General features: G+C 37.0%; 1 protein-coding gene across 1 annotated transcript; it reads right to left on the bottom strand.

Moving 5' to 3' along the window:
* Nucleotides 1–403: 403 nt before the first annotated feature.
* On the bottom strand, nucleotides 404–25,846 carry LOC123866370. Its single transcript, XM_045907898.1, has 5 exons — nucleotides 25,585–25,846; nucleotides 2,520–2,730; nucleotides 2,004–2,123; nucleotides 1,308–1,448; nucleotides 404–674 (listed from the first exon to the last, which is right to left on the bottom strand). Exons 1-5 carry the CDS (start codon nucleotides 25,585–25,587, stop codon nucleotides 469–471), a joined length of 681 nt encoding a protein of 226 aa, XP_045763854.1. The 5' UTR covers nucleotides 25,588–25,846; the 3' UTR covers nucleotides 404–468.
* Nucleotides 25,847–25,987: the final 141 nt, after the last annotated feature.

The raw sequence follows: 25,987 nt of genomic DNA, 5'->3' as shown, positions 1-25,987 counted from the left end.
TAGCATATGTTTTAATCCAGGGCATAATCTATCTCCATTCCCAGCCAAATCGGTCCAGTAGTTTTTGCGTGAACACATACACACATACATATTCAAACTTTCGCCTTTATAACATTAGTGTGATATTTGCCGCGCCGCGCCGCGTCGTTCAGTGCGCTTTGCTCAAGAAGTTTTTGAAAGGCGTTCAAACAAATCGCAAAAAAATTGAGAAGCCTTACATAATACAGACATGTCAGACATTAGCTAGTAGTTTATAAATTAGCGAAGAAAAATATAATCAATGCTCAAATTAGGGTAGAAAATAAATGTACCTACTCAAAAGTTGACTCAAATATATTTTTATAATATATTTTTTACAAATGCAACAATGTAATGTAGGTAGGTAGGTAATAATGAAATGAGAATTTTTATTAAGATTTATACAGAAATATACAACATGTAAAACATTTAGAGTTGTTTTATTTCGTGCTAAGGTCTATTGAAGGGCCATGATTGTCGTATGCTCGCGATCCGGTGGGGTTTCAGATTGTTCTGGACCCTGAGGTCTTGGTTCGCTAGGAGGGACTGGATGTGCGGTATGTCGTGGAAGTACAGTTGGCCGTGGCGAGTGGACTTGATCACTGCTGTTACAGCTTCCGAACCTTCGAGTAGATATGGATCTTCTTGGTCGGATTCTGTAAATAAGATTTTTCTCTAGATTATTTGATTTTATGTAGAGCCGTTATGATATTATGTACAGTCGTCAGACCTCTTAGTCTATGACCTGTGCAACCACATTTATTTATAATTCTGTGTGTGCAACCTATCGGCTTGCAAAGGTCATAGACTAATGACCTTTGCAAGCCGATAGGTTATTAGATGAGATAGTTCCGGTGGAGATCTGTCTTTGTACGGTCGGCCTCAGAATTCGAGTAGCAATTTCACGAAACTATTGAATGAAAAACCTGTCGCGCTTACTCGTGCATAGTTAATAATAATTATTTTGTTGTAAAATAATTTTAAATATATAGTAAATATTACATATATACATATTGCGGAACCAGCAGGATTGGAACCTGCGTCTGCCTGGGGAAAAATATTTACATGATCTAAAAAATTTGACAAAGTGACCTGCGTGCCCTAGTGGTCAAAGGCGCTCCGGCCGCGCTACCCAGGCGAAACGCAGGTTCAAATCCTGATGGTTTCGTAATTTTTGATGAATTCCTATTCAAAGTTATTATAATTTATTTTCAACGGCAGGAAAGTAGGTATTTTATGCATTAGGAAGGAAGATAGGTAGGTAGGTAGATAGAAGTAGAATTTCTTACCAGAGGTATGAGTGTCTGAGCGTCGAGAGCCAAATCGTTGTGGGGGGAGAGGCGGTATAAACAACCCTATTGGCCACAAGGATTCCGGATCGGGAGAGTCCACTTTATACGGCGAAGGTGGCAGCACTTGTATCGGCACAGCTACCAACATAACAAGTGTAAATTAAAAATTTATAACACCCCCGACAAGTGTAGGTTACAGTTACTAGAAAAGAGCTGATAACTTTCAAACGGCTGAACTGATTTTCTTGGATTATAGCTAAAACACTCTCGAACAAGCCACCTTTCAAACAAAAAAATACCAAATTAAAATCGGTTCATTAGTTTAGGAGCTACGATGCCACAGACAGATACACAGATACACACGTCAAACTTACGTATGTAACACCCCTCTTTTTGGGTCGGGGGTTAAAAATAAAAAAAAAACCTATCTATGTGAAGGCGAAAGTATTAGTAAAGTACACAATACAACACTATGCAATGTGTCTACATTCTACCAGTCTTGTGGTGTGACGTGATGCCAACTATAATGGCTCTACCTACTTTGATGAAACTTTTTAACCGACTTCCAAAAAAGGAGGAGATTCTCAATTCGTCGGAATCTTTATTTTTCATTTTATTTTTTAAGAGGATGTTTCAACTTTCAGCATAAGTACTTTCGTATGTAAACATGAATTTAAGTAGTTACCTACTCACCCATAAAGTTATTGTAATGCCATGGTCTGCTCATGGAGTTGCCGCGCGGAACGTCTTCTACCTGGAAAGGTATGGTTGGCTTTTGCCTGGGATAGCCGCCATGACTTTGCGAGTTTGGCCCTGTAACAAAATTGTAGGTATTTGTAAGTATCTATACAATCCTTGACCTCCCTGGCGCAATGGTAAGCGCTGTGGTCTTATTAGTGGGAGGTCCCAGGTTAGGTTCCCGACAGGGGTTTAAAATTTTATAATTTCCAAATTTCTGGTCTGGTCTGGCTGACCATCCTACCGGTTAAGCCGTATCGCCAAGCAATTTAGCGTTTTGGTACTATGCCGTGTAGAAACCAAAGGGTTTGATAAAAAACTGCCGTACCCTTTCCAGGTTTGCCTGTTTCCATCTTAGACTGCATGATCACTTACCACCAGGTGGGATTGCAGTCAAAGGCTAACTTGTATCTGAAAAAATTAAATAAATCCCGTGTCTGCCAATTCAGTCGAATAATGTAATGTAGGTACTTCGTAATCTCCTTATAGGTGGAGTTTGTGGGAGCCGATGGTACGCTCGTCGCTCCAGTATGGTCACGGGATCTCCAACTCCGTGGGAAAAGCTTCGAGCGGGCGTGTTCACGCTGACATGCGACGCGAACTTGGTCGCAGTCACGGTGTAGATCAAATGGAGTAGATACAGGAGGCTGCAAATGTTTCGCAGAGGTCGCCTTGACAGTTTCTGTAAACAATAGTTATTTGTTATGCAAAGCTGCAAAGCTGTTAATTGGCGCGAGTGTTTGTTTGGTTCTTTTTTCGAGAGACAGTGTTTTCCATAGATATTTTTTTAATACTTATTGTAAGGTTATTTTTAAAAATTGATTTGAGTTGTCAAAAATAATATAAAATTATTAATTTACCTAATGCAGGTAGTTTGATAAAATCGATATTTGGCTCATTCGATGTCATACAATCTGTTGCTAGGAGGCCAACAAGATTGAACTTGCATAAATACGGGTGTTTCGAAGGTTTTAGTTCAGTCTCCTTCTGAGATTCGGAGTGATATCGCATATTTTCGGTATTTGGATTGTGAACTGAATAATTAGATGTTGTGATAGCAATCACGCTCTAATTAAATTATTTATTTTGGCATTAGTTTGTTTAGATTAAAACTCTCGGATAACCTTACACATTAAACTTGTGTTTTTTTTGTGTTGGTTTTGGAGAGGACATTCCAATAATTCGATAAAAATATTTAAATAATACCTGCTTTTCTGAGTGACGCCAATATTATTGTTTGGAAAAAAGTTCTCCAATTTGTGGCACAAATGTATGAAAATCTTAAAATTACATTTAACTTGTAATTCCGCCTTCTTAGTAGGTATCAATATTGAGTCGGTCCATGCATTGCTGCACAAGTAAAATATTCTAACTATCTATCTACTGGACAAAACATCAGGGTTAAATTTCGCAATTCGGAATTCGTAAAAATACCTACGGGAGCTCCATTTACCCCGTATTTTATTTTCGCAATTAGGTACGGGTTTCTGTATTATCATACCCTGAAATACGGGGTTACACGAATAATTCAAAGCATCTAGTAATCCTAGTCTAATCGTACGACTGCAGGATTGCAGTGTTGCTGAGACATTCGTATTTACGCGGACAGACAGACGGCAAAGATCGAAAAAATTTGTGGTTTATATGTTACCTAGACAGTGCCTAGACAAAATATAAAGACATTTTAGTTTACTGTAGGTACCTACTTATTACAAATATTTAACAAGTGCAATAAATGTGCAGCGCAGCGTAGGCAATTAGATCTGCTAGGTACCTTAGTTGCAATGGACGAAAGTCTGATTTGTATCCAGTGATGTTATCGTAGAGTAATCAGTAGTAAGTAGGTATTATTTGATTCGCTCACTTTTAAATTAATTCCTTTATGTGGCAATAAAAACTACTGGCTATTAAAGCAGAAAGACAAAATATTCTGTACGGTCTAAGTACCACATTTAATTTTAAAGTTCCTAAACCTTCCATGATTGCTTGAACAAAGCCATGGAACGAACACTAGTACTTAAATTAATAAACCTGTAAAATGTTTGTTTTTTTTTCACTGACAAAAATTGCAAAGTAAATGTGTCTTTGTTTGCACATCACATAAGACTCCTAATTTCTAATCCGATTTTGATGAACTTATTACAACTTTAAAACCGACCGTGAAAGTGTGACGTCACGATTCTATTCTGCCGTCCTAACAAAGAGTGCAATAAGTCGAGTTTTTGGGCAAATTGACTTAAGACCATATCCGTAATCAGGAAAATGAGCTCTATATTTTCGCCTTAGACGTCTTTTTTGTATCTTCAGTAGTTTCGGTTCTGTTGGTTATCAAAACTGCAATATGTAATATTACGATTTGTAAGTAGCTAATCATAACCGCGAATATCTCGAAAGTAGTCGAAACCTAGTTATTGCTCTCTTCGTTAGGACGGTAGTATTAGGGTTGTGGGCATGCCCATCGTGCCCACAACGGTGGATCCGCGCTTGATGGTACCGCATAGTCTCACGCTGCTCTTGCAACATGTCATAAGAATTGGGCTGATGTGGCGAAATGATGGTCCGTGCTATGTGCTATCTTTATGGCGTATCTGTGGAATTCACCTCTTGTAATCATTTTGATAGCTTTACTCCAAATGTGATTTATATAAAAGGACGTTTCTATAATCTATTGAAGGCATCAACGAAGGTCGGTCGGAGAACGACCTTCGTTGATAATTTATTTACAAAAATCTGATTTATTCAGGAGCGAGTTTTTAACGCAAAACAGCGATACCTAACTACAAGTACCTACCTACAATCAGAAATGCCCTGCCTGCCTACCGGGAAGAATCAGCAAGAAACTCGGCGGTTGCTGATGGACTACCAAATATACTTAGCTACCAAATTGAAAAAGCTAATTTGGTCAAAACGAGATGTCCGCAGGTTGAAATGAAGAAAAAATACCTACCAAGGTGTATAGTATTATTATCTACTTACCTACATATATTTAAGTTGAATTAAATTTTCGTCAGAATTAAATCTAGATAACTGTCTAGATACGATCAAGAAGCTACAAAATATCTAGGTACTTTACCTGCTTACGCTTACCAAACAAAACATATCTAATATCGTAATGAGTATGATGGAAGGTATATAAGCACCCAGGTAATTACTTTATGATATTACTAGCTGATGCCCGCGACTTCGTCCGCGTGGATTTCGTTTTTCAAAATCCCACGGGAGCTCTTTGATGTGTTAATCCAGGGTATAATCTATCTCCATTCCCAGCCAAATCCGTCCAGTAGTTTTTGCGTGATTGAGTAACAAACATCCAAAGATCCAAACATCCACACTTTCACATTTATAAAATTACTAGAGAATGCCCGCGACTTCGTCCGCGTGGATTTTGGTTTTTAAAGATCCCGTGGCAACTGTTTGATTTTCCGGGATAAAATGCCTATGTCAATTACAGGGACGCAAGCTACCTACCTACCTTAGCTAGCTATACTAGCTACCTTTCATATAAATCGGTTAAGCGGTAGGTTTTTAGGAATCCCGTGGGAACTCTGTGATTTTCCGGGATAAAAAGTAGCCTATGTCCGTCCCCGGGATATAGCTAACCCTGTACCAAATTTCGTCGGCCGTGAAAAGATAGCAGACAGACAGACACACTTTCGCATCAGTATGGATATTAGGATTTATCTATTCGGTTGGTAATTTGCGGTACAATACGTAGTCATATTGTAGTTAATTATGCCAACAAGAAAGACCTTTAAATACACATTTGAGAAGCCCTCTTAAGAGGGCTCTCTCCGTCACACGTTTCCACTCGTTTCATACAATCGTAGTTCCAATTTCATTTAAGTCCATGAAATTTTGCAGACATATTCTAGAAACTAATATCTATGTCTGTGGTTTTCCAGATTTCTGTTAAAATATTCGGTTTCAAAGTTACGCGGTCTTAAAATTTTCATACAAATCTTGGAGCCCCTGTAATTTTAAAACTACATATTTTTAGAAAAATCTAAAACACCACAGACACAGATATTAGTTTCTAGAATATGTCTGCAAAATTTCATGGACTTTGGTTGCTTATTATTCAAATGAAATTGGAACTACGATTGTATGAAACGAGTGGAAACGAGTGACGGAGAGAGCCCTGTTAACAATTAATTTATTCGATTAACACGATTTAAATTAATTCCCATAAATTACACATCACATTACACCTTTCATTTCATTCATAAATCCGACGGCATAATGAATGAGACAAACGTGGGAAGACATTCTCATGGGATCTTTTAAAGTCTATCCTAGGCACTTAGGTAGGCACATATCGCAATATTGGTTGTTAAATTACTAGCTGCCTTTCACCTTCGGTGTCTGCATAAAAAATAAACCTTACATCTAGGCACCTTACTTACTTGCCTAATTAATAATTTTGATATTATTTTTCTTCCGCTTTCCAACATACACCACCAAAGAATGAAAATACATAAATACCTAAAGATTCGGGTATCAAGGCCAATGGCGACCTCGCACCGAAAAGCGCAGCATTGGAAAACCTCCCACTCAGACGACATCAAAACGATTTGCAGGCCCCTCTACATTTTTTTGCTTGTGTATCGAATATCGAGTGGGAATTCCAATTAACTGAGCTGTGAAAAAAATTTACGAGACATTTCACCGCGTTTAATAGCCTCATCGGGTGACAGAAGGGCTGGCTCATTTTTTGCGCAACGGATCAACCTGGCTCTCCAACGAAATGCAGCCAGTATTCTTGGCACTATTCCACGCGGGCATGATTTGTATAGTAATTAGATAAGGCTAGCTTTAAGTGTTATTGTAATATTTTCAATAAATTACTTAACTGTGGGATGTCAAATGAAGGAGGAGAAAATCCTGATTTCATAAAAAATATAGTATACCTAATAGATATCTGTAAATAGTTACTTACTTTGGATAGGTAGTATGTATGACGATTGTATCGCTAAAGCAGTCCACTATAAATCAATCGGAATCACACTTATCATTAGCCGCCTGTAGCCTATAAACGTGACTTAAACTAAAGCAGCCTACTTAAACTAATTACCGATCCACTAGACTATTAAAGGCTTGGACAAGCCGAACGCACGACGTCAGTGGCCTTTCTGAGGAAATAAATTATTTATCACAATGCTTTAACGGTAAGAAAACATCGAGAGGAAACCCGCTGGCCTGATAGTTTTCCCAGATAATATTCTCAAAGATGTGTAAAGTCTCACAATCCGAACTTGGCCATAATGTGGACTCTAGCATAAATGCTTCTGATTCTGAGAGGAGATCCGCTCAATATTCAGCGATCGATGAGTTAAGATGATGATGATCACTGAGCACGCTATAGAACGCGCTTAGAAGTCACGCTCCATAATATAACATGCTTCAAAGTTTCAAACTGTTCCTTGGATAACATATCTCCAGGAGCCCTGCTATCGCGATGAGTCCCTGCAGTCAGTGCCTTGTGAAGCCGTGCGGCTGCAGCAGTCACGCTTTGTGTTTGTTTCGGGGTTTAAGGCCTTACAACAGCTGATGTTCTATGCACGCCTCTTGAAAGCGCTTTTCTGTAGAACCTTGCCTTGGCATGGGAGCTTTTGTTCTCTTGACTAGCATCTAATATCGCGTTGAAGACGTGTGTAGTGATCAATTAGTAACGCCTGTACGGTAATGAAAAGAATCACTTCCCGGCTAGTATTCGGTGAATGAGCAAGTTAATATAATTTATTAATTAGTAGCCGTGATAGCTTAGTGGTAAAGACATCCGCATCCTATTCGGGAGGTCGGGGGTTTGATCCCAGGAACGCACCTTTAACTTTTCGGAGCTATAATACTTACGTGTGTTTTGAGCAACTAAGCCGTGCCACGTTCGAGGCACATGGCCATGGCACGGCCAAATGTGATCTCATACATTTTCCGTTTTGTGTCTTGCGGACGAGGCCCGCTCGGGCTCGGCACGGTCTAGCATAAATCACCCAGCTATTTCACTTGCTTTAACGGTGAAGGAAAACATAGAATTTTCAGAATCGGATCATTAGTTTCCCTTGCATACAAACTGTTATATTATACTATTTAGTTTTTTCCCGTGACTTCATCCGCCTGATATTATTAATTATAACGTATTACGTTTGGGGTAGTGTAGCTACCAATCAATACAAGAATTTTTAGAATCGGATCATAAGTAACAAACTTTTCTTATCTTATAACTTATAATATTTAGGTATACTTACTTAGTGTACGCTCTAAGTGTGATCTAGGCTGTATGAAGGCTATCAGCTATAGTTCTAAGCTAAGAAAGCTTAATTTCAAATTCAGAATGAAAGAAACGGTTAAGTACCAATTAGGCCCAATACGTTCGTAGGCGACATGAATTCATCACGATCTTTAGTCATGTCGGCTTGCCGTCACGATGTACCTACTGCCACGGGACATATCAAGGACAGTCTTTGAGCGACTATACAATAATTTGTTTCGCCGGTGCAGTGTCAATGGTCGTGATGCAAGTATTTGCATGTGCAACGCCTATTCTTTGTAAAAGCGGTCAAGTCCGGTGCGTGTAAAGTAGATCTGTGAATGTATTGGAAAGGTATCTTGGAGCTAGATAGATAAGTACTGTTTAGATTATACGAGTATATTCTATATTATATTACAGAGCTGCTAGACATAATATGGAGTGGAAAGTTGGAGACCTCAGACACCTGAACTTTTTTAAGGTAAGTAAGTAGGTATCTACTAGCTGATGATGCTCGTGACTTCGTCCGCATGGATTTAGTTTTTCATTATAGGATCACTTTGTTGTCAGTCTGGCGGTCTGTCCGTCTGTCATGTTTGTCAAGAAATCCTATCTATAGGGTACTTCCCGTTAGCCTAGAATGTCCTTGGTAGCTTTGAATCAAATCAGTAGGTATGTAGTATGTACATAATAAATAAATAATAAATAATGTTTATAAAATAAATAAAATAAGTAAGACAAATAAATGAAATGCCTTATGTATCCTAAAAAGAAAACGTGCTTGATGCGTAGCATTAAGGTCAAGTTCATCATTATGATAAGTGCCATAGACAGATGAATGTAAGCCTCGTATGAGTAAGAGGAATGACTAAGCAAAAACAATCTACTGCACAAGGTAATGGTGTTAACTGTTAAGTCACCATCAGCCCTCATAATAATAGGAGAGGGAGGGAGCCCTAGTGGGCTGGCCTTTTCGGGATTTCGGATAGCTACCTTACACTTGCTTTCACAGTGAAGGAAAACATCGTGGGAAAATCAGCATGCCTGAGAGTTCTCCATAATCATAATGTTCTCGAAGGTGTGTGAAGTCTGCCAATCCTCACTAAGCTAGTGTGGCAGACTATGGTCTAAAATTGAGCACTGGCCCACTACTGATTATGAACAACTCATCACAGGATGGGTTGTTTATAATGTAGTAAGTGTTCATAAGGGGTTGTTAATGTAGATGTATCGGGGAAAATAAATAGCATTTAAAATAATAATTGACGATGGAGTTATCTTATTTCCCTGTGGGATGATAGTTGTTCATCATGCCACCCTGATTTTAGCTACTATTGACATGGTTCATGGTGGTCTGTGTCCTGAGTAAAAAAAAAAATTATTTTCTCGACACAACAAAATCGGGCTAACCTGAAATGCAAAGATTTACAAATAACTGCTAGAATAAACAATAGCCATTGATTGCCAGAATTTAGCAATACACCCACTCGTCTCATGTAGATCGTAAAGTTGCCTAACGTATTGTATGACACTATTTTAGCATCCTGGGACAATTTAAGAAGATGTAAATTATGGTTGACGAAGTTTCAAAAGATTTCTCTAAGTAAGTATATAATATTTTATTGGATTGTTTGGTACCTATTTGTTGTATTATTCTCCTATCTTGATAGTAAGTATTATTGGTTAGGGTTTAAATCACTCGATTATTCCAAACCCAATGCAATCATGCATATTACTTTAGTAGTTAAACCTACCTACTTATTCATGACAGTTTAACGGTATCATACAGCATAGGTAACTGATAGTACAGTAATGGCCGTTTATTCATCCATAGACTGGTTCTAAGGGCGTATCGGAAACGCATACAATTTCTATCTCCCCCAGTCAACGGAATTCGTTTTTAACCCCCGACCCAAAATGAGGGGTGTTATAAGTTTGACGTGTGTATCTGTCTGTGTCATAGTAACTCCTAAATGTGGCTTGATCGAAAGTGTTCTTAGCTATAATCCAAGAAAATCGGTTCAGCCGTTTGAAAGTAATTATCAGCTCTTTTCTAGTTACAGTAACCCTCACTTGTCGGGGGTGTTATAATATTTACACTTGTTTAATCCGTGGTGGATAGTAGGACACACGTTTCCGAGTTAGTTATACGAGTTTAGGGTGGTTTAGGTAGCCACCTTAACTACCCATAACTCCTATAGTTTTAGAATGAATAAATTTATGAATAAGCCACAGTAAAGCTTGTACGTATGTGTTTCAACGCAAGGGGTGAATTATTTATCAAACACGTTAATTAAAGACAAAAATGTAAAAGTTAGAAACGACGAAGGTAAATTATATTGCACAACATCTACCTACTATAAAAAGTTCCATTCCAATCCGTTCGTCCTATTATCTGTACGTGAAGGTAAGCATTTAATTGGTAGCAAATAGCCAGTTTTCTTACAAATGGCTTGACATAGAACAGTTAATTCTAAACGTATTGAGTTTCTCCCTTCACGTGCCAAGTGTACCGAGGATTGCTACTGCGGTGTCACGGATTAAATTGCCAAATAACCTCTAAACACTAATCAATATTAATTTCAAACGCCGGCTTTAAAATACCAATATTCTTACCTTTTACTACAATTTCAGTTTCCAATTAATAAGAATTCAGAATTGAAATTATGCATCATTTTCTGAATTATGAATTAGGTACTAGCTGATACCCGCGACTTCTTAGATCGAACTAGGGAACTCTTAGATTTTCCGGGATAAAAATAATCTACTTCCATTCATTTCAGCCAAATCCAGTAGTTTTTACGTAAAAGAGTAGCAAACGTCAAACTTTCGCCTTCAGATAAGATTCTTATATTAGTGTGTGTGTATGTTCTGTAATAACATCCTGTAAAATCTGTGATTGAAATAATTCCTATAATCTAGCTCCTCATCTGGTTACAATTTCTATTCTGCGATTAGTACTAACTAGCTTATCAGCCCTGCTTTGCTTTCTGAAAATCCTCTCTTAGTTCGCTTATAATATTATAGAGAATATTTACATGCAACAAGTTCTAGAGCTGCTTTGAGCTCATACATTGGCCGGCCGGCCTGTTTCTGTTATACTTAGTAATAAATATAGATATATCAAAAATCGAGAAAATCCCTAAGTACTATACTTACTATTAATAAACTTATTAAATCCAAGTAATACTTTTTACACAAAAATGTACCAAGGTACGTACTACTAGGGTAATGGGACGGTAAAAGTTTCTGCTGTGATTTTGTTTTGCATAGCTACGATCGTACGTTCGTGTTTAGCTTCAAGTATATAGTTGTAATAGACTTTATTTCACTTTCACGTAAGAACGTCGAGATGTCGAGATAAAATGTTGTTTGTCACTAAAGTTAAAAGAAAAGTGCTTCCACTGTTACGAAGACTGACGGGTCACATGATTAGATGTGTGACTGCGCTGCTACCTATATTGTCCGACAAGCTCCCTGAGTAGGTACCTACTATTTCACTTTCACCCGGAAAATCGAAATGTTTCTTACCTTTGTATCCTATGTATAATGAACATGTGCAATAAAAAGGTTGTCTAATTAGACACATATCGTTACTTGCATACATCTACTAACTAATGCATATTTAATAATATAATGTAGGTAGGTAGTAGGTACTTACTAATAGGTATACTTATAATAAAAATATCCTCAACTCATAAGAACTGACTTTATTCCATCGCTATACAATGCATGATAAACTTTAACTTTAATTCTAAACTACTAACTTCTTGAAAACATATTAATAAATCCCAATCGTTTCTGCTTCGAATCAATATCAACCGCTTTTCTTGCCGCCATTTTCCCATCCCCCTAATGTCTTTTCTTTTTTTTTAAATTCAACTCTACGCAAAGGTTAAATCGCTAACACTTATCTAATATTTGATGGATATAGTAAAATAAGTACTTACCTACTTAGGTAAGTACTTATTAGATGATGTCCACGACTAGGTACATCCAAATGAATTTATGTAGGTTTTTAAAAATCCCGTGGGAACTTTTACATTTTCCGAGATAATAGTAGTCTATGAACGCCTTCGGATGCAAGCTTATCATGCAACCTAACTATGTACTAAGTAGGTGATGCCCGCAACTTCGTCCATGTCGATTTAGGTGAAAAATTCCGTGGGAACACTTTGATCTCCGCGACATAAGTGGCCCCGGAGTGCAAGCTATCTCTGTACCTACAAAATTTCATCAAAATCGGTTAAGCGAATAGGCCGTGAAAATCTAGCAGACAGACTGATAGACAAGCAGATAGACAAACACACTTTTGCATAATTATAATATTAGTATGGATTCTTAATGAATTTTCAATTTTATTAGAATTTTAAGGAGGTAGCAGTGAAAGGTTGAACCTTCGAAGTTTTAAGAAAAGCTGTTAGTTAATACGGGTAAATATTAATCCATCGAGTCCAACCATTATGTCGAACCGTGGCATGTGTAGGCACTTAAATCAACTATCAACTTGCTTTAATTTAAAAGAAAAATTGAAATCAAAATTATTTGATTCAAATAAGATTTGGGAAAGTTCTTTTGAATAATTTATTAATTGTTTAGTTAATTTTCACTAATTTAAGGAGAAAAAATATTAAATAGTAGTTTGTTACACCCACAACTCATCATCATTATGGCTCGGGTAAAAATGGCGCTGCCATTTTTACCCGAGCCATAATGACCCTCCCCCGGCTCGGGTATTACATTCAATTTGAGACAAGGACATCTTATGGACATCCACGATCCTTTTAATGCACTCAACCAATAGGTACCCACCATGAGATATTAAGAGTCTTCACTCTTCATTCGACTCGGAAAATCTCTATTCTGCTCTACAAAAACAGAAGTTACAAAAAATGCAATTCGCTCATTGTGATGACCGGTATCCACTATGCATTAGCATATGACGTATTATGATGGACAGCGCATCTCGACTTTCCAACAGCTAGTTGCAAATACAACGTAACCAATCATTTAGTCATACTATATCCAGAGAGATGTAACTCAGTCTTCCAAGACTTGTTTATATCGAAGTTCAAATAGACTAGAGAGCGTGACAAAATTGCTCGTGTTGATCAACAAAGTCTACCTAAGGGTCAGTGGCATATTAAAGGATAAACTTTTGATATACAAGTGTAAATTAAAAATTTATAACACCCCCGACAAGTGAAGGTTACAGTAACTAGAAAAGAGCTGATAACTTTCAAACGGCTGAACCGATTTTCTTGGATTATAGCTAAGAACACTCTCGATCAAGCCACCTTTCAAACAAAAAAAAAACTAAATTAAAATCGGTTCATTAGTTTAGGAGCTACGATGCCCCAGACAGATACACAGATACACACGTCAAACTTATAACACCCTTCTTTTTGGGTCGGGGGTTAAAAATTAACAAGCTTCTTAATCTGTCCTACTGTGCGTTTTTGGTGGTTTCGTATCGGTCATCTAACTGAATGTGGTGTCGCCTCGATCCCTCTATCAACGTTGTAGAGTTCTGCCAATATCTATATTAAATACTAGCTGATGCCCGCAGCTTCGCTCGCGTGGATTTAGGTTTCTGAAAATCCCGTGGGAACTTTTGATTTCCCAGGAGAAAAAGTAGCCTATCCGTAATAGCCCGTCTCCGGGATGCAAGACATCTCTGTCGTAAAACATTTAAACGGATGATCCAAGAAGAAACCAATGGAACTTTTTGTTTTGAAATTACTTATTACTAAAAAAAAAATATTATGTAATTCAAATTCAAATTTCAAATTCAAATTTATTTATTTTCAACAAAGTCATACATCTTAATAACTTAGGTGCATCTATAATAATATAGATCAAAATTTTAGCAAATAAAGTTACCTGAGTTTTGACCAAATAGAATACCTACCTAATCAATTGCACTAAATCAATTAAGCCTGTTGACTAAAACTAGCCTTTAACATATTTTAGGTAATAATGTAGACGTAATTAAAAATTTTCTAGTCGATTGATGTCGTTTATCCGAATATTGTGCATAAATCACAGATTTATCTATAATTTTCTGTAGACATATTATATTAAATATTTAGCCGAAGGCAGGATGCGTCTTTGGCCAATATATCTATCTACCTAAGTATGTATGTGCCGCTTCGTCCATTCTCTCAGTAATTTTACACCTATAAGTACTAATCATGAATCAATATACAACTTGGGCAATGTCCATTAGAACTGCAGTTTCTTAAGAGGTAGGAATTTTGCTTTTAGGAGAATATTATGTGTGTTCTATTTCAATAGCTAAGTTATTGTACGGTCTACTTCATAAGAATCGAGGCATCGTTACCCAAAACTAGTTATGTACCTACCAAGTTATAACCATTTAATTTTTTTAATAAGAATCTTTATTAGCTTTCTATACCTATAGGCAGGTACTTGCTATTTTTTTTTAATAGAAATGTATTCGTTGGTGCGTTCATGATGATTATAATATGTATAACTACTTATCTAATGATTTATGTTTACCTACATCATCACATTATGTTGATATTATTTTAACAGACATAAATTCAAAATTAACTTTCACTTCATCTAACGGTTATCAATACCGTAATATTTATTAGTTAAATATTCTTATCGTTATCGACCACGATAGTAGATAACGTTAAGGTTTAACTTTTAATTTGGTGATAATTGGAATTCTACTAATAACGTAACGTTAATGGTCATAGAGCAAAAGTAAGTACCTAAGTATTTTTAATGTTTGAATTCATTTTATTCATTGGATTAGTGTTCTAATGTTTATATAACATGTCAACAATCACTGCAATAATTTCTTGATATTACCTTTCAAGGCAATATTCTAAGGTCATTATCCGACTTGACTTTACAGTCGCTGATCGTTCCTCCCCGTGTTGGGGATACCTAATGCGCAGATAAACTTTCAGTTTTTATAAAACAACGAAGGTGTAACTCTCAGAGAATCTTTCTCTATAAAGCCTTGGAGATTTAATTTGATTGAAAACCCCTTATTTTTAAACGACTTCAAAAAAAGGAGGAGGTTCTCAATTCGACCTTATGTTTATTACGCGATTACTCCGCCAAATATGAACCGTTTTCGATAATTCTATTTTTTTTGGTAGTTCATACGACCACCGTTTTAGTTTGGTGAAGATCTGCTGAATATCTTCGGAGATGGAGCACAGTAACTGCTCAATGGATAAGAGTAAATTTCTTGCGATCAGTGAAATAGGTAGCTTTGTAAACAATAGGTTTTTATCCAGGCAAAGGCAGGCATATTTTAATACAGTGGGACCTCTAAAAATTGTGAAATAAATAAATTAAAAAATAAAACAAAAACCGATTTCAATAACACTAACAAGTAAAAAATAACTTAATTTATTACCGAATATATTACCTACTTTTAAGGCTATCCTTGCCAACGATCCCCCGTCGATTTCCTACGTATGATATTATTGTTCTTATCTCTATCTGCCCTGGTTCGTGCATTCTCGGTTCCTAGATCGGTACATTTGTGATAACCAAATTTCAAATTGCTGTGATTGGCTGATTTTACCATGTTCTTGCTGCGACAGTGAGTTTGAGCCACTAGCGGAACAATGTTAGCCGGTCAGAAATGATTGCAATTAGTCAACCTGTTTGACGTCCGTGTTCTGTTTTCGATTACAAAAAAGAAAAAATTGTTGTTGCAATCATCAATTTTAGCAAATAGTGAAAGAGAGTCGGCCAATCAGAGGTCACAACTACCGTCACACTTTCTGTCACACTATGGCAGTAGGCATGCCGAGTAATGAAAACAATTTTTCATTCTGTCTAGGTCGAAGTAGGGTTGCCACCTGGCTCTTTTTGATTTACAGGCTACCACCATCAAAAATACGGGGTTTAGATTTGAAGAAATTTGAAAATTTGAAGTATTTGAAGAAATAGGCGGTGGTTCTCTCTGAAATGCATGGAAAGCCTATTTAGATATTTCAGTTTATTTGTAAGTTTTGTATTTTTTCTCTGTATGTTGCCGTGTCTTGATTGGTGAACTGTGTTTGCAATGTGGTTTTAAATAAAGGATTTATTTATTTAAATAGCTTTTAAAAACTCTTAGTGTTGTAAAGCAAAATGTTATACATTTCATGCATACAATCTTCTCATTTCAACTTAAAATTACATTTAATTTGTAATTCCACCTTCACAGTATCAATACTATGGCCGTAGCCAGGAATCGATTGCGGGAGAGGTTTTATTAGGGCCGGAACTGAATCCTGTCATGAGGAAAAAAACATTCGCTCAAATTTATGGGCTAATTACCTGGTTAGTGGAATTTCGCCTTTCAATTTGACAGTGAGATAAAATACAACAATAAAAAAGCGCGAGCGCAGTGAGCGTAAGTGTTTTTGGTTCAATACAGAAAAAATTAAAGTGAAAGGGAAACGAGTTTAGCCATAGCAAGATTTTATTTTTAAAGCTTCCTATCCATACTAATATTACGAATACGACAGTATATCTATTTGCCTATCTATTTGTTACCCTTTCACGGCCCATCTTCTTTATCAAAATTTTGGTACTTACTATTCAGAGGTTTACACCAAGAAATAGAAATTCAAAGCGCGAGTGAAGTGAGCGCGAAATGTTTGATATATTTCCAAAAAAAAATTGGTAAGCAAATGCAAGAAATAGTGTAAGTATTATTTTAGGCTTAGGTTTTTGACGGCTTCCCAGGCGCAGTCGCCATTTCAAAATTTCTGGTCTGATGGGAGGCTTCGGTCATGGCTAGTTATATGGTTAGTATGGCCCTAACGGCCAAGAAATTAGACTGCATCATCACTTATCACTAGAAAAGATTAAAGTCACGGGCTAACTTGTATAAAAAAAGGCTTACATCCTCAAACCAAGCCCCGCCGCCTTGGCTACGACCATGATCAATATCGAGTGGGTTTCGGCTACGCATTGCCGCAAAAGGAAAATATTCTTTCTACTGGACATAACGTCAGGGTTTGATTTCGCCAGCCAGCTCCTGCTGAATTTGTAAAAAACCGGCCAAGTGCGAGTCAGACCCACGCACCCAGGGGTTCCGTATTCGGGTATTTTTTCCGACATTTTACTCGAGAAATCAAAAACTGTTATGCATTAAAAAAATATGCATAAAAATAAATAAAAATCTGTTTTAGAATGAACAGGTAAAGCCCTTTCATATGATAACCCACTTGATATATGTAGTTATCTTACTTTGAAAATTGAAAATACTAATATTTGTTCATGAACACATGACAGACGGATAGAAGGACAAATGGACAGACGGACAGACGGACAGACGGAAAGACTGACAGACTGACAGACAACGAAGTGATCCTATAAGAGTTCTTTTTTGCTTTTGAGTTACGGAACCCTAAAAATATTTAGTTTTATTTGCCCCGTATTTTATTTTCATAATTACAGATTTCTGTATCCTAAAATACGGGGTAACCAGTAAAATACGGGGCCTCTGGCAACCCTATTCGGAAAACACTGTCACATTCAAGTTAATGTCAAATATTTTGTTTTCAATTACAGAAAGCTGCATCAATCATTATTACAATATTTTCTTTGTTGTGATTGGCTGAATTTTTGAGTTTCAGCCAATAAACAGACTGTTTGCCAATTAAACGTCATAACAATATAAATGCCAGAAAGTTTAACCAAATAAAACAAACTTAATGAGAACCTAGTGAGAATGCAAACGGCACACAATTTATAATACATATTATGTTAGTCGTATGTAATAGATATTATAGTAGTCGTTCACTTTGGTAATAGTCAGATTGTCATCAGTAAAATTGATATTGGTCGATGTATCGTAAATTATTGTTTCGGTGACAAATATTTTTATTATCTATTTATCTTTGAACAGAATGGAATAGAATGAAATGGAATGGAATACAATGATAAATTTTTATTCCTGTAAACTTTTAGGTAAACTTCAAAGTGTTTTTGGATGGTCAGAAAAATTTACCACTGGTTTGGAATGCCGTTCCTACGTTTTCTAGGGTTTCGTACCTCAAAATGAAAAACGGAACTCTTATAGGATCACTTTGTTGTCTATCTCTCTGTCTGTCGTGTGTGTCAAGAAAACCTCTAGGGTACTTCCCGTTGACTCAAAACCATGAAATTTGGCAGGTAACCTAACTGCGTAATTTTGGGTAGTTTTTTTAATCGACAAAGAAAGTTTGCGACATTGTTCAATAAAAAATTTGGATTCCAACTCCTCAACCCTGATGTTGCAGGGGACCTGACTACTAAAGCTAATGGGATTTAAAAAGTGTCGATTATTAATTGATATTGAAGGTATCTATACCAAGTAAACACTTTGTCGTTGACCTCAAACCTGATGCTGTAAGAAATTGCATTCCTAAATCCTGGTGATCCCTCGGGATTTGAAAAGGATCATCCGTTTAAATATTCTTACGTGATACAGAAACAAGTTGCATCCCGGGGACGGGCTTTTACGGAGAGGCAACTTTTGTTCTGGGAAATGAAAGGATCGGGATTTTTAAAAACCTAAATCCACGCGAGCGAAGCTGCGGGCATTAGCTAGTTGTAAATATATTTAGAAGCTACTATAAGATAATAGATAAGGTACTTATTTCCTTATATTTTTATTGTATGGCAGCGCGCGGTTTTAAATTATAAATTGCACGTCCTGTCCTTTTCTGTAATACATTTTTTTCTCAATATCTACCGCTTTATCTCATAGCAAGAGTCCGTAAGACATAATACAGTGAAAATAGGCAAAATATACAATTTTTGCAGTTTCCACGTCAGTACCTGTCGAATTTTTCTAACAGTGTAAGCAGCAGAGCTGAGTTTACCATCAAGTGTTGATATGTGGGTGTTCCATAGAAGCTTTGCATCTAACATTATACCGAGAAACACGGGGTTCTCCTTTATTTTCAACATATGATTATTTATCAATGAATTTATGTCATTTAAGGTCCTGGTATTGGGCAGTGTGAATTCAACACACTTAGATTTCTTTGCATTTGGAAGTAAATTGTTAGCAATAAATCAGAGAGTGACCTGTGATATGGCATTACATATAGTATACATTGTCAAAAATTATAATATTAAAGCTGTGCGTATTGCGTGAGGAATAGGTTGCAAGAGAGTTGCAACTTGCAGGGTTTGATGCATGCGCTATTGCCAGCAAACATGAGACATATTTTTATCTACAGGCAACGTCTGAGTAGGTAACGCATACGTCTAACGCAAGTTGAAATGTACCAGTGTATTTAGTTAGACCTATCGACAAGTTTGGAGTTGGGTGCAGTCTAAATGTGGCCCGTGTGTTTAGACTGTCAGTTTCTGTCAGTTTCACGTGTCGTCCCCCGCACTTCACCACCCCGCTTGCACAAATCGAGACAGCACGAAATTTTCAAGATTTCTGGGTGTAATTTCTGGTTTTCGTAGTTCCCACATAATTATAACAATATAAAATATATAACGATAATTTTTTTACTACATAATATTCATTAAATTTTCTAGGTCTGTGGTTTTTCCAAATTTCATTAAATTGCTTCGTTGTCTAGAAAAACGAGCACAAAGTTGGGCCTTTTTTTAAAGAAAAATACAAATCTTTGAGCCCCTGTAATTTTAAAACTACATATTTTTAGAAAAATCTAAAACACCACAGACACAGATATTAGTTTCTAGACTATGTCTGCAAAATTTCATGGATTTTGGTTGCTTAATATTCAAATGAAATGGGAACTACGATTGTATGGAGTAAGTGACGGAGACAGCCCTGTTAATATAGTTCTATAATAACATTTTTTGGAGTCGGTGCCAATGAGGCGCCAATGTGGAGTCACAAACAATATGAATAGGACGGTTCGTGCGGCTAATTGGCACTGGCTCCAAAAACTGTTATACTTACTTATAGTCAGAAAAGAAATTAAATTATTTTTACTTTTTGTGTTCGTGGTTGTTGAAATCTTTTTTTTTTTATTATTTCACTGTTGACTTCAGCCATGTAGGGTAGGTGAGTTTCATACACATATTACAAATAAGCATCCGTTAATCAGCGTCGTTCGTCATGAATTTTATCACTTTTAAATACAACAAGGCCGTGCTTAATTGCAATGCATTGAGAACAAGATCATAATAATATTTCATACCTATCCAAAAACCATCACGTTATGCGTGATATAGTTTGGCAATTACTAAGATGCAGCAAACAATTACCACTAAGTACATTATTATGATGTGATTCATATATAGGTCACAAGAACAATAATAGGATCAAAATAAAGAAGTCTTAATGATTTTGGTTATAGTTATTCTTCTTGTCCTTGTTCGATTTTAAGGTCAGGCCGCCGGGTATAAAATAATGCCATCAGTAAATTTCTGTTCTATTATTGTTTTTGGTCAGATTATTATTAGGTATAATAGGTATAGCTCAAATGAGTTTAGAAACTTGAGATTTTGTATGTCGGTTTTTATAACGAAAAAAAACCCGACTAAGTGCGAGTCAGATTCGCGCACCGAGGGATCCGTACCTACTCGGGTATTTTCTTCGACATTTTGCACGATATATCAAAATCTGCAAACAAAAATAAATAAAAATCTGTTTTAGAATGTCCAGGTAAAGCCCTTTCATTTGATACCCCACTTGGTATAGTTATCTTAGAAAATTGAAAATACTGATTATTTGTTCAGGAACACATTTTAATTTATTTTTGTGATGTAACCACAAATTCACGGTTTTCGGATTTTTTTCTTTACTTGTGCTATAAAACCTACCTAACTACCAAACATGATTCCAGGTCAACGGGAAGTAGGTACCCTATAGGTTTTCTTGACAGACACGACAGACGGACAGAGGACAGACGGACAGATCGACAGATGGACAAACGGACAGGCAGACAACCAAGTGATCCTATATCCTTCTATCCTTCCGTTCCTTTTATCCTTCCGTTTTTTCTTTTGAGGTACGGAACCCTAAACAAGATAATGGTGTATATATCTATAAGAATAGCATCTTATAATACCTATGATTTAAAGCATAGGATAGTAAATAAGTAGTCACGTCTAACGCAATAATTAAATATTTACGCAATGGGTAATTTCCATAATGCACGTAATTAGCTCTCAACATCAATCAGACCCATCATACTATGTAATACACAATGCTTTGAAAGTTTGATAGTCTAATAGTGCACCTGTTTTATATTTAGTTCCTATTTGGAACCATCGTTACATTGTAATTTTTTGTTGGCATCTTATCTGTAGCAGAACGGACGCGGGCTAAAGTAGCAACGTGTTCTAGAGTGGAGAGCATGCCAGTAAGCCTACTGTGCAGGGAAATGACCATGCTCAATACTGTACGCTGACCTGCAGCCCATTGGATCGATGGACTGATCGATGATAAGGTGGTGGACCTCATGAAGAAGGTGGAGGAACATTTTTATTAACACGCTCTCGAAAAGACTTTGGACGCTCGTATACCTACTGATGAATAGGTTTCAGTTTTCAGTAATTAATATAATCATCACTTCGAAAAAATCTTTATGTGTTAACATAGGGTTTATATTTTATCAAGCAAGGTACCTTTATTAAAATGCGACTAACTATATATTATTTTCTTCGCAGAAAGCATTTGAAAATTAAACGAATTTAGAATTTACGCACCTTATAATAATTATACAATGCGAGGTAACCGAATTTGATCACTTTATTTGTTAGATTCTAATATTACTCTGTCACGTAGAGTTGTAATGCTAATGTGATGTAGTGGTTTATTTTATTTGTTGAACTTCGGTGATTGATGACCATTACCTTAGCATCCGATTTGCATCAGGTTTGTTTGAGGTTCAGTCAAGGTATTGTTTGATAGTCGTAAATATCTGTCCGTGATCAGTAGATTATAGGTAGGTATTAGGTACATAGGTATACCTAATATTATTCTACACAGGGAAATCTGTATAGTACCTATCTAATAAAATCAGAGATACAACATTACAATTGCAATTTCCACTACAAAGTTCATGCTGTCTTACTTTCAGGTAGATACATACCTAATTCTTATTATTAAGACGGCCTATAAACTATCTTGTGAAATCTATATTAGTGAAACGTGTTATATGGAGCAATTTAACGACTCTACTGAGGCTGGACTACTTCGTATTTTATTGCAATCAGAGTCACGGGAATGCTATCCTTAAATAGTCACGTCTGTGACCTAATGGAAATTGAATGATCAGAGTCTAAACTCTAGATCACGGACTAATTGGACGGTATAGATTCTCTATTACTAACAATATCTAGGAACCTATACATCTTTCATCATTTTTAGAGTTCCGTACCTCAAAAGGAAAAACGGAACCCTTATAGGATCAATTTGTTGTCTGTCTGTCTATCGTCCGTCTGTCTGACTGTCGTGTCTATCAAGAATACCTATAGGGTACTTCCCATTGACCTAGAATCATGGAATTTGGCATGTAGGTAGGTCTTATAGCACAAGTAAAGGAAAAATCCGAAAACCATGAATTTGTGGTTACATCACAGAAAAAAAATTAAAATGTGTTCCAATTTTCAAAGTAAGATACGAGTAGTTATACTACTAAGTGGGTTATCATTATGAAAGGGCTTTACCTGTAGTATATTTTAAAACAGATTTTTATTTATTTTTATGCACAACAGTTTTTGATTTATCGTGCAAAATGACGGAAAAATACCCGAGTACGGAACCCTCGGTGTGCGATGTGCGAGTCTGACTCGCACTTGGTAGGTTTTTATATAGTTTTATAGGTTTGTGCATAATTGATGCTATTGTTTTTGAAAGCTCGGATCATATTGCATAATGAGGTTAGGTATTTCTACTTCATGGTGATGGAGGCATATTCATCATGATCAACCTATAAATGGCTTACTACCTACTGAATGCGAGTCTCCTCTCAATATGAGAAGGGCTTAGCCATAGTCCCGTACACCGCGCTGGCCAATGCAAATTGCTAGACTTCACACACCTTTGAGAACATTATTGTGAACTCTCAGGTATGCAGGTTTCCTCACAATGTTTTCCTTCACTGTTAAAGCAAGTTAATTTTTAGGGTCCGTACCTCAAAAGGAAAAACGAAACCCTTATAGGATCACTTTGTTGTCTGTCTGTCTGTCTGTCCGTCCGTCCGCCCGTCCGTCCGTCGTGTCTGTCAAGAAACTCTATAGGGTAGTTCCCGTTGACCTAGAATCGTGAAATTTGGCAGGTATGTAGGTCTTATAGCACAAGTAAAAAAGTAAATCCGATAACCATGAAGTTATGGTTACATCATTAAAAAAAATACACAATAGTTTTTGATTTATCGGCCAATATCGGGATGTCGAAAAAAATACCCGAGTACGGAACCCTCGGTGCGCGAGTCTGACTCGCACTTGGCCGGTTTTTTTCAACGCACATAATTCCGAAAAGTTAGAGGTGCGTGTCCGGACCCTCATCCTTCCACTTAGGAGGCGAATGTCTTTACCACTAGGCTGTCACGACTTTTTACAGACGGCAGATGGATTATGGAATACCTATACCTATTGCGTTTGCACCTGACCATTGAACCTGACATTCTAGCGGTATTAAACGCGCTATGCTTTCGATACTTTATATGGAGCTGTGTTTATTAATTGTATCAGATCATAAACCCCCTAAATCCTATCCTAAATCCAGGTGGATTAACTCTGATTTTGGGTACTTTTTATCCCGAAAAAATAAAGAGTTCCCTCGGTCAAAAACTTAAATCCACGCTGACGTAGTGGTATCATCTTGCTTAAATACATTGTCATACCTAAAATCATTAATAAATAAGATACCACAAGACAAATTGTTTCATTTGCGCTACCGCAACAAGAAATCTGAACCGTACATCATCGGTACTTATTAAGTACTGCTATAGTTAATGATATATTTGTAATTGTTTAAGAAATACTCCAAACCACAGACCGGCCTTGTGGTGGTTTATGATACTGATTTGTGGATAAAAGTTGTGGGAGGCCTTGGCCCGAAGGGTAGGTAGATATTGCATTTCTGAAGTCAGAATGATTGTGAATGGCATATCCGATTAGACTTGGGATCCTATGATGCTAGAATGGCGATTTGCACTTGATGTCGCACCCGAAAGCGCAGCGTTGGCACTTGTCAGATCCCCACTGCATCAGTAGCAGTGGGTGGAGAAACGACGTCAAACGAGTCGCAGCTGCTATAGCTTCTCACGGCCCATCCGCTTACCGATTTTGACGATTGGTGCAGACTACAAAGATAGCTTGCATCCCGAGGATGTACCTACCTATATAGGATACCTACCTACTTTTTATGCCGGGAAATGAAATAGTTCCCAGTGATATTCACGCGGACAAAGTCGCGGGCAAATGTTAGCCATGCTAAAGCGTAAAGCTTGTGCCAGGGCCAGGGGTGCAATGGTGCAACGGGTGAACCGGCGACCTTTCGGAATTCATTTCGCTCCTCAACCGTTGAGCTATCTAGGCTCAAATTGTTTAAAATTCTTTCACTGATAGATAGTTCTACATTATCTCCGAATGCTGGCTGTACCAAAATTATATCATACGGACGAAGTCGCAGGCAAAAGCTTAAGTATTCCATAACATAATTACCTAGGAAAGTGGTCATCTAAATTATTGCAGTAAGTACCTATCGAGTTTACAAAGGAAAAGTAAATATGGTCTGTTAAATTGTACCTATGCCAAAAGTAATTTGTATTAGGCAAGTGAATTGCGGCGACGCGACGCGGGCGAGACGGGAGCTAATTATTTAATGAAGACAATTTTGCTGAGCTTAATTTTGGTTGTATGTAGACTTTTAGATAAGGTACATAATGTAGCATGTACCTACTATACTGATTTATGTACATATATTAGGTAGGTAAGTAGGTACTTAATGGGCTTTGAAGTTGCGAATGTTAGAAGTTGGACCCCTAGGCTTTTCGATTCGAATCGACGAAAAACTTTCGACGAAGATTTACTGTAAGTAATGGATAATAAATATACCTACCTACCTAAGATGCAATGAAGCTAAATCAAGCAAAGAACTAGGTTTTGAGAGCGATTTGTGTAAAATATGGGATTATGTTTATTCAAAAAAATATTTTTATTAACTACGCAGACCGGTGACTTACACTTTACAGAGAAAAACGGGTTCTTTTAAAAAAAACAGTGCTTAAAGGTAGTCAATGGTTCTTGTACAAAATATCCTAACATTAAATTGTCTGGAAGTAAGGTGAATTACATTTAAATAAATAGATCTCGACTTACCATCTTGAGGACGTTGCAAAAATAAAGCTTTTTTTAAATACAAATGATTTACTTAGCACTTTACTTCACACACAGGCACCTACTAAATTGAACTACTTATAGGTTGAAAATGGAACCGTTAACAGCTTCCCGCCAAAAAGCGCGCGGGAAAACAAGTTGAATGAGCGCAAGCGCGATGTTCCCGCGCGATCCGCCTTCTAAATTCAAAATGTCCTCTCGACTCTCGTACACTTCAAACAGACCACGCACAATGCACACCACCGTTCACCGTCGTTTGCCAGCATCTTTCTCTGAAGCACGTGATGTGCCTTTTGAAAGCGTTGGCCGTGGAATGATAGGACTTTTATAGGTCTACATTCTATTTGAAGATTAGTCGATCACTGTTGTTACCTATTTCGGGTAA

This window comes from Maniola jurtina, chromosome 6 (assembly GCF_905333055.1).
Source record: "Maniola jurtina chromosome 6, ilManJurt1.1, whole genome shotgun sequence".
Taxonomy (NCBI): domain Eukaryota; kingdom Metazoa; phylum Arthropoda; class Insecta; order Lepidoptera; family Nymphalidae; genus Maniola; species Maniola jurtina.
The sequence above is the reverse complement of the archived record's forward strand: the minus strand, read 5'-3'. Positions and strand labels throughout refer to the sequence as shown.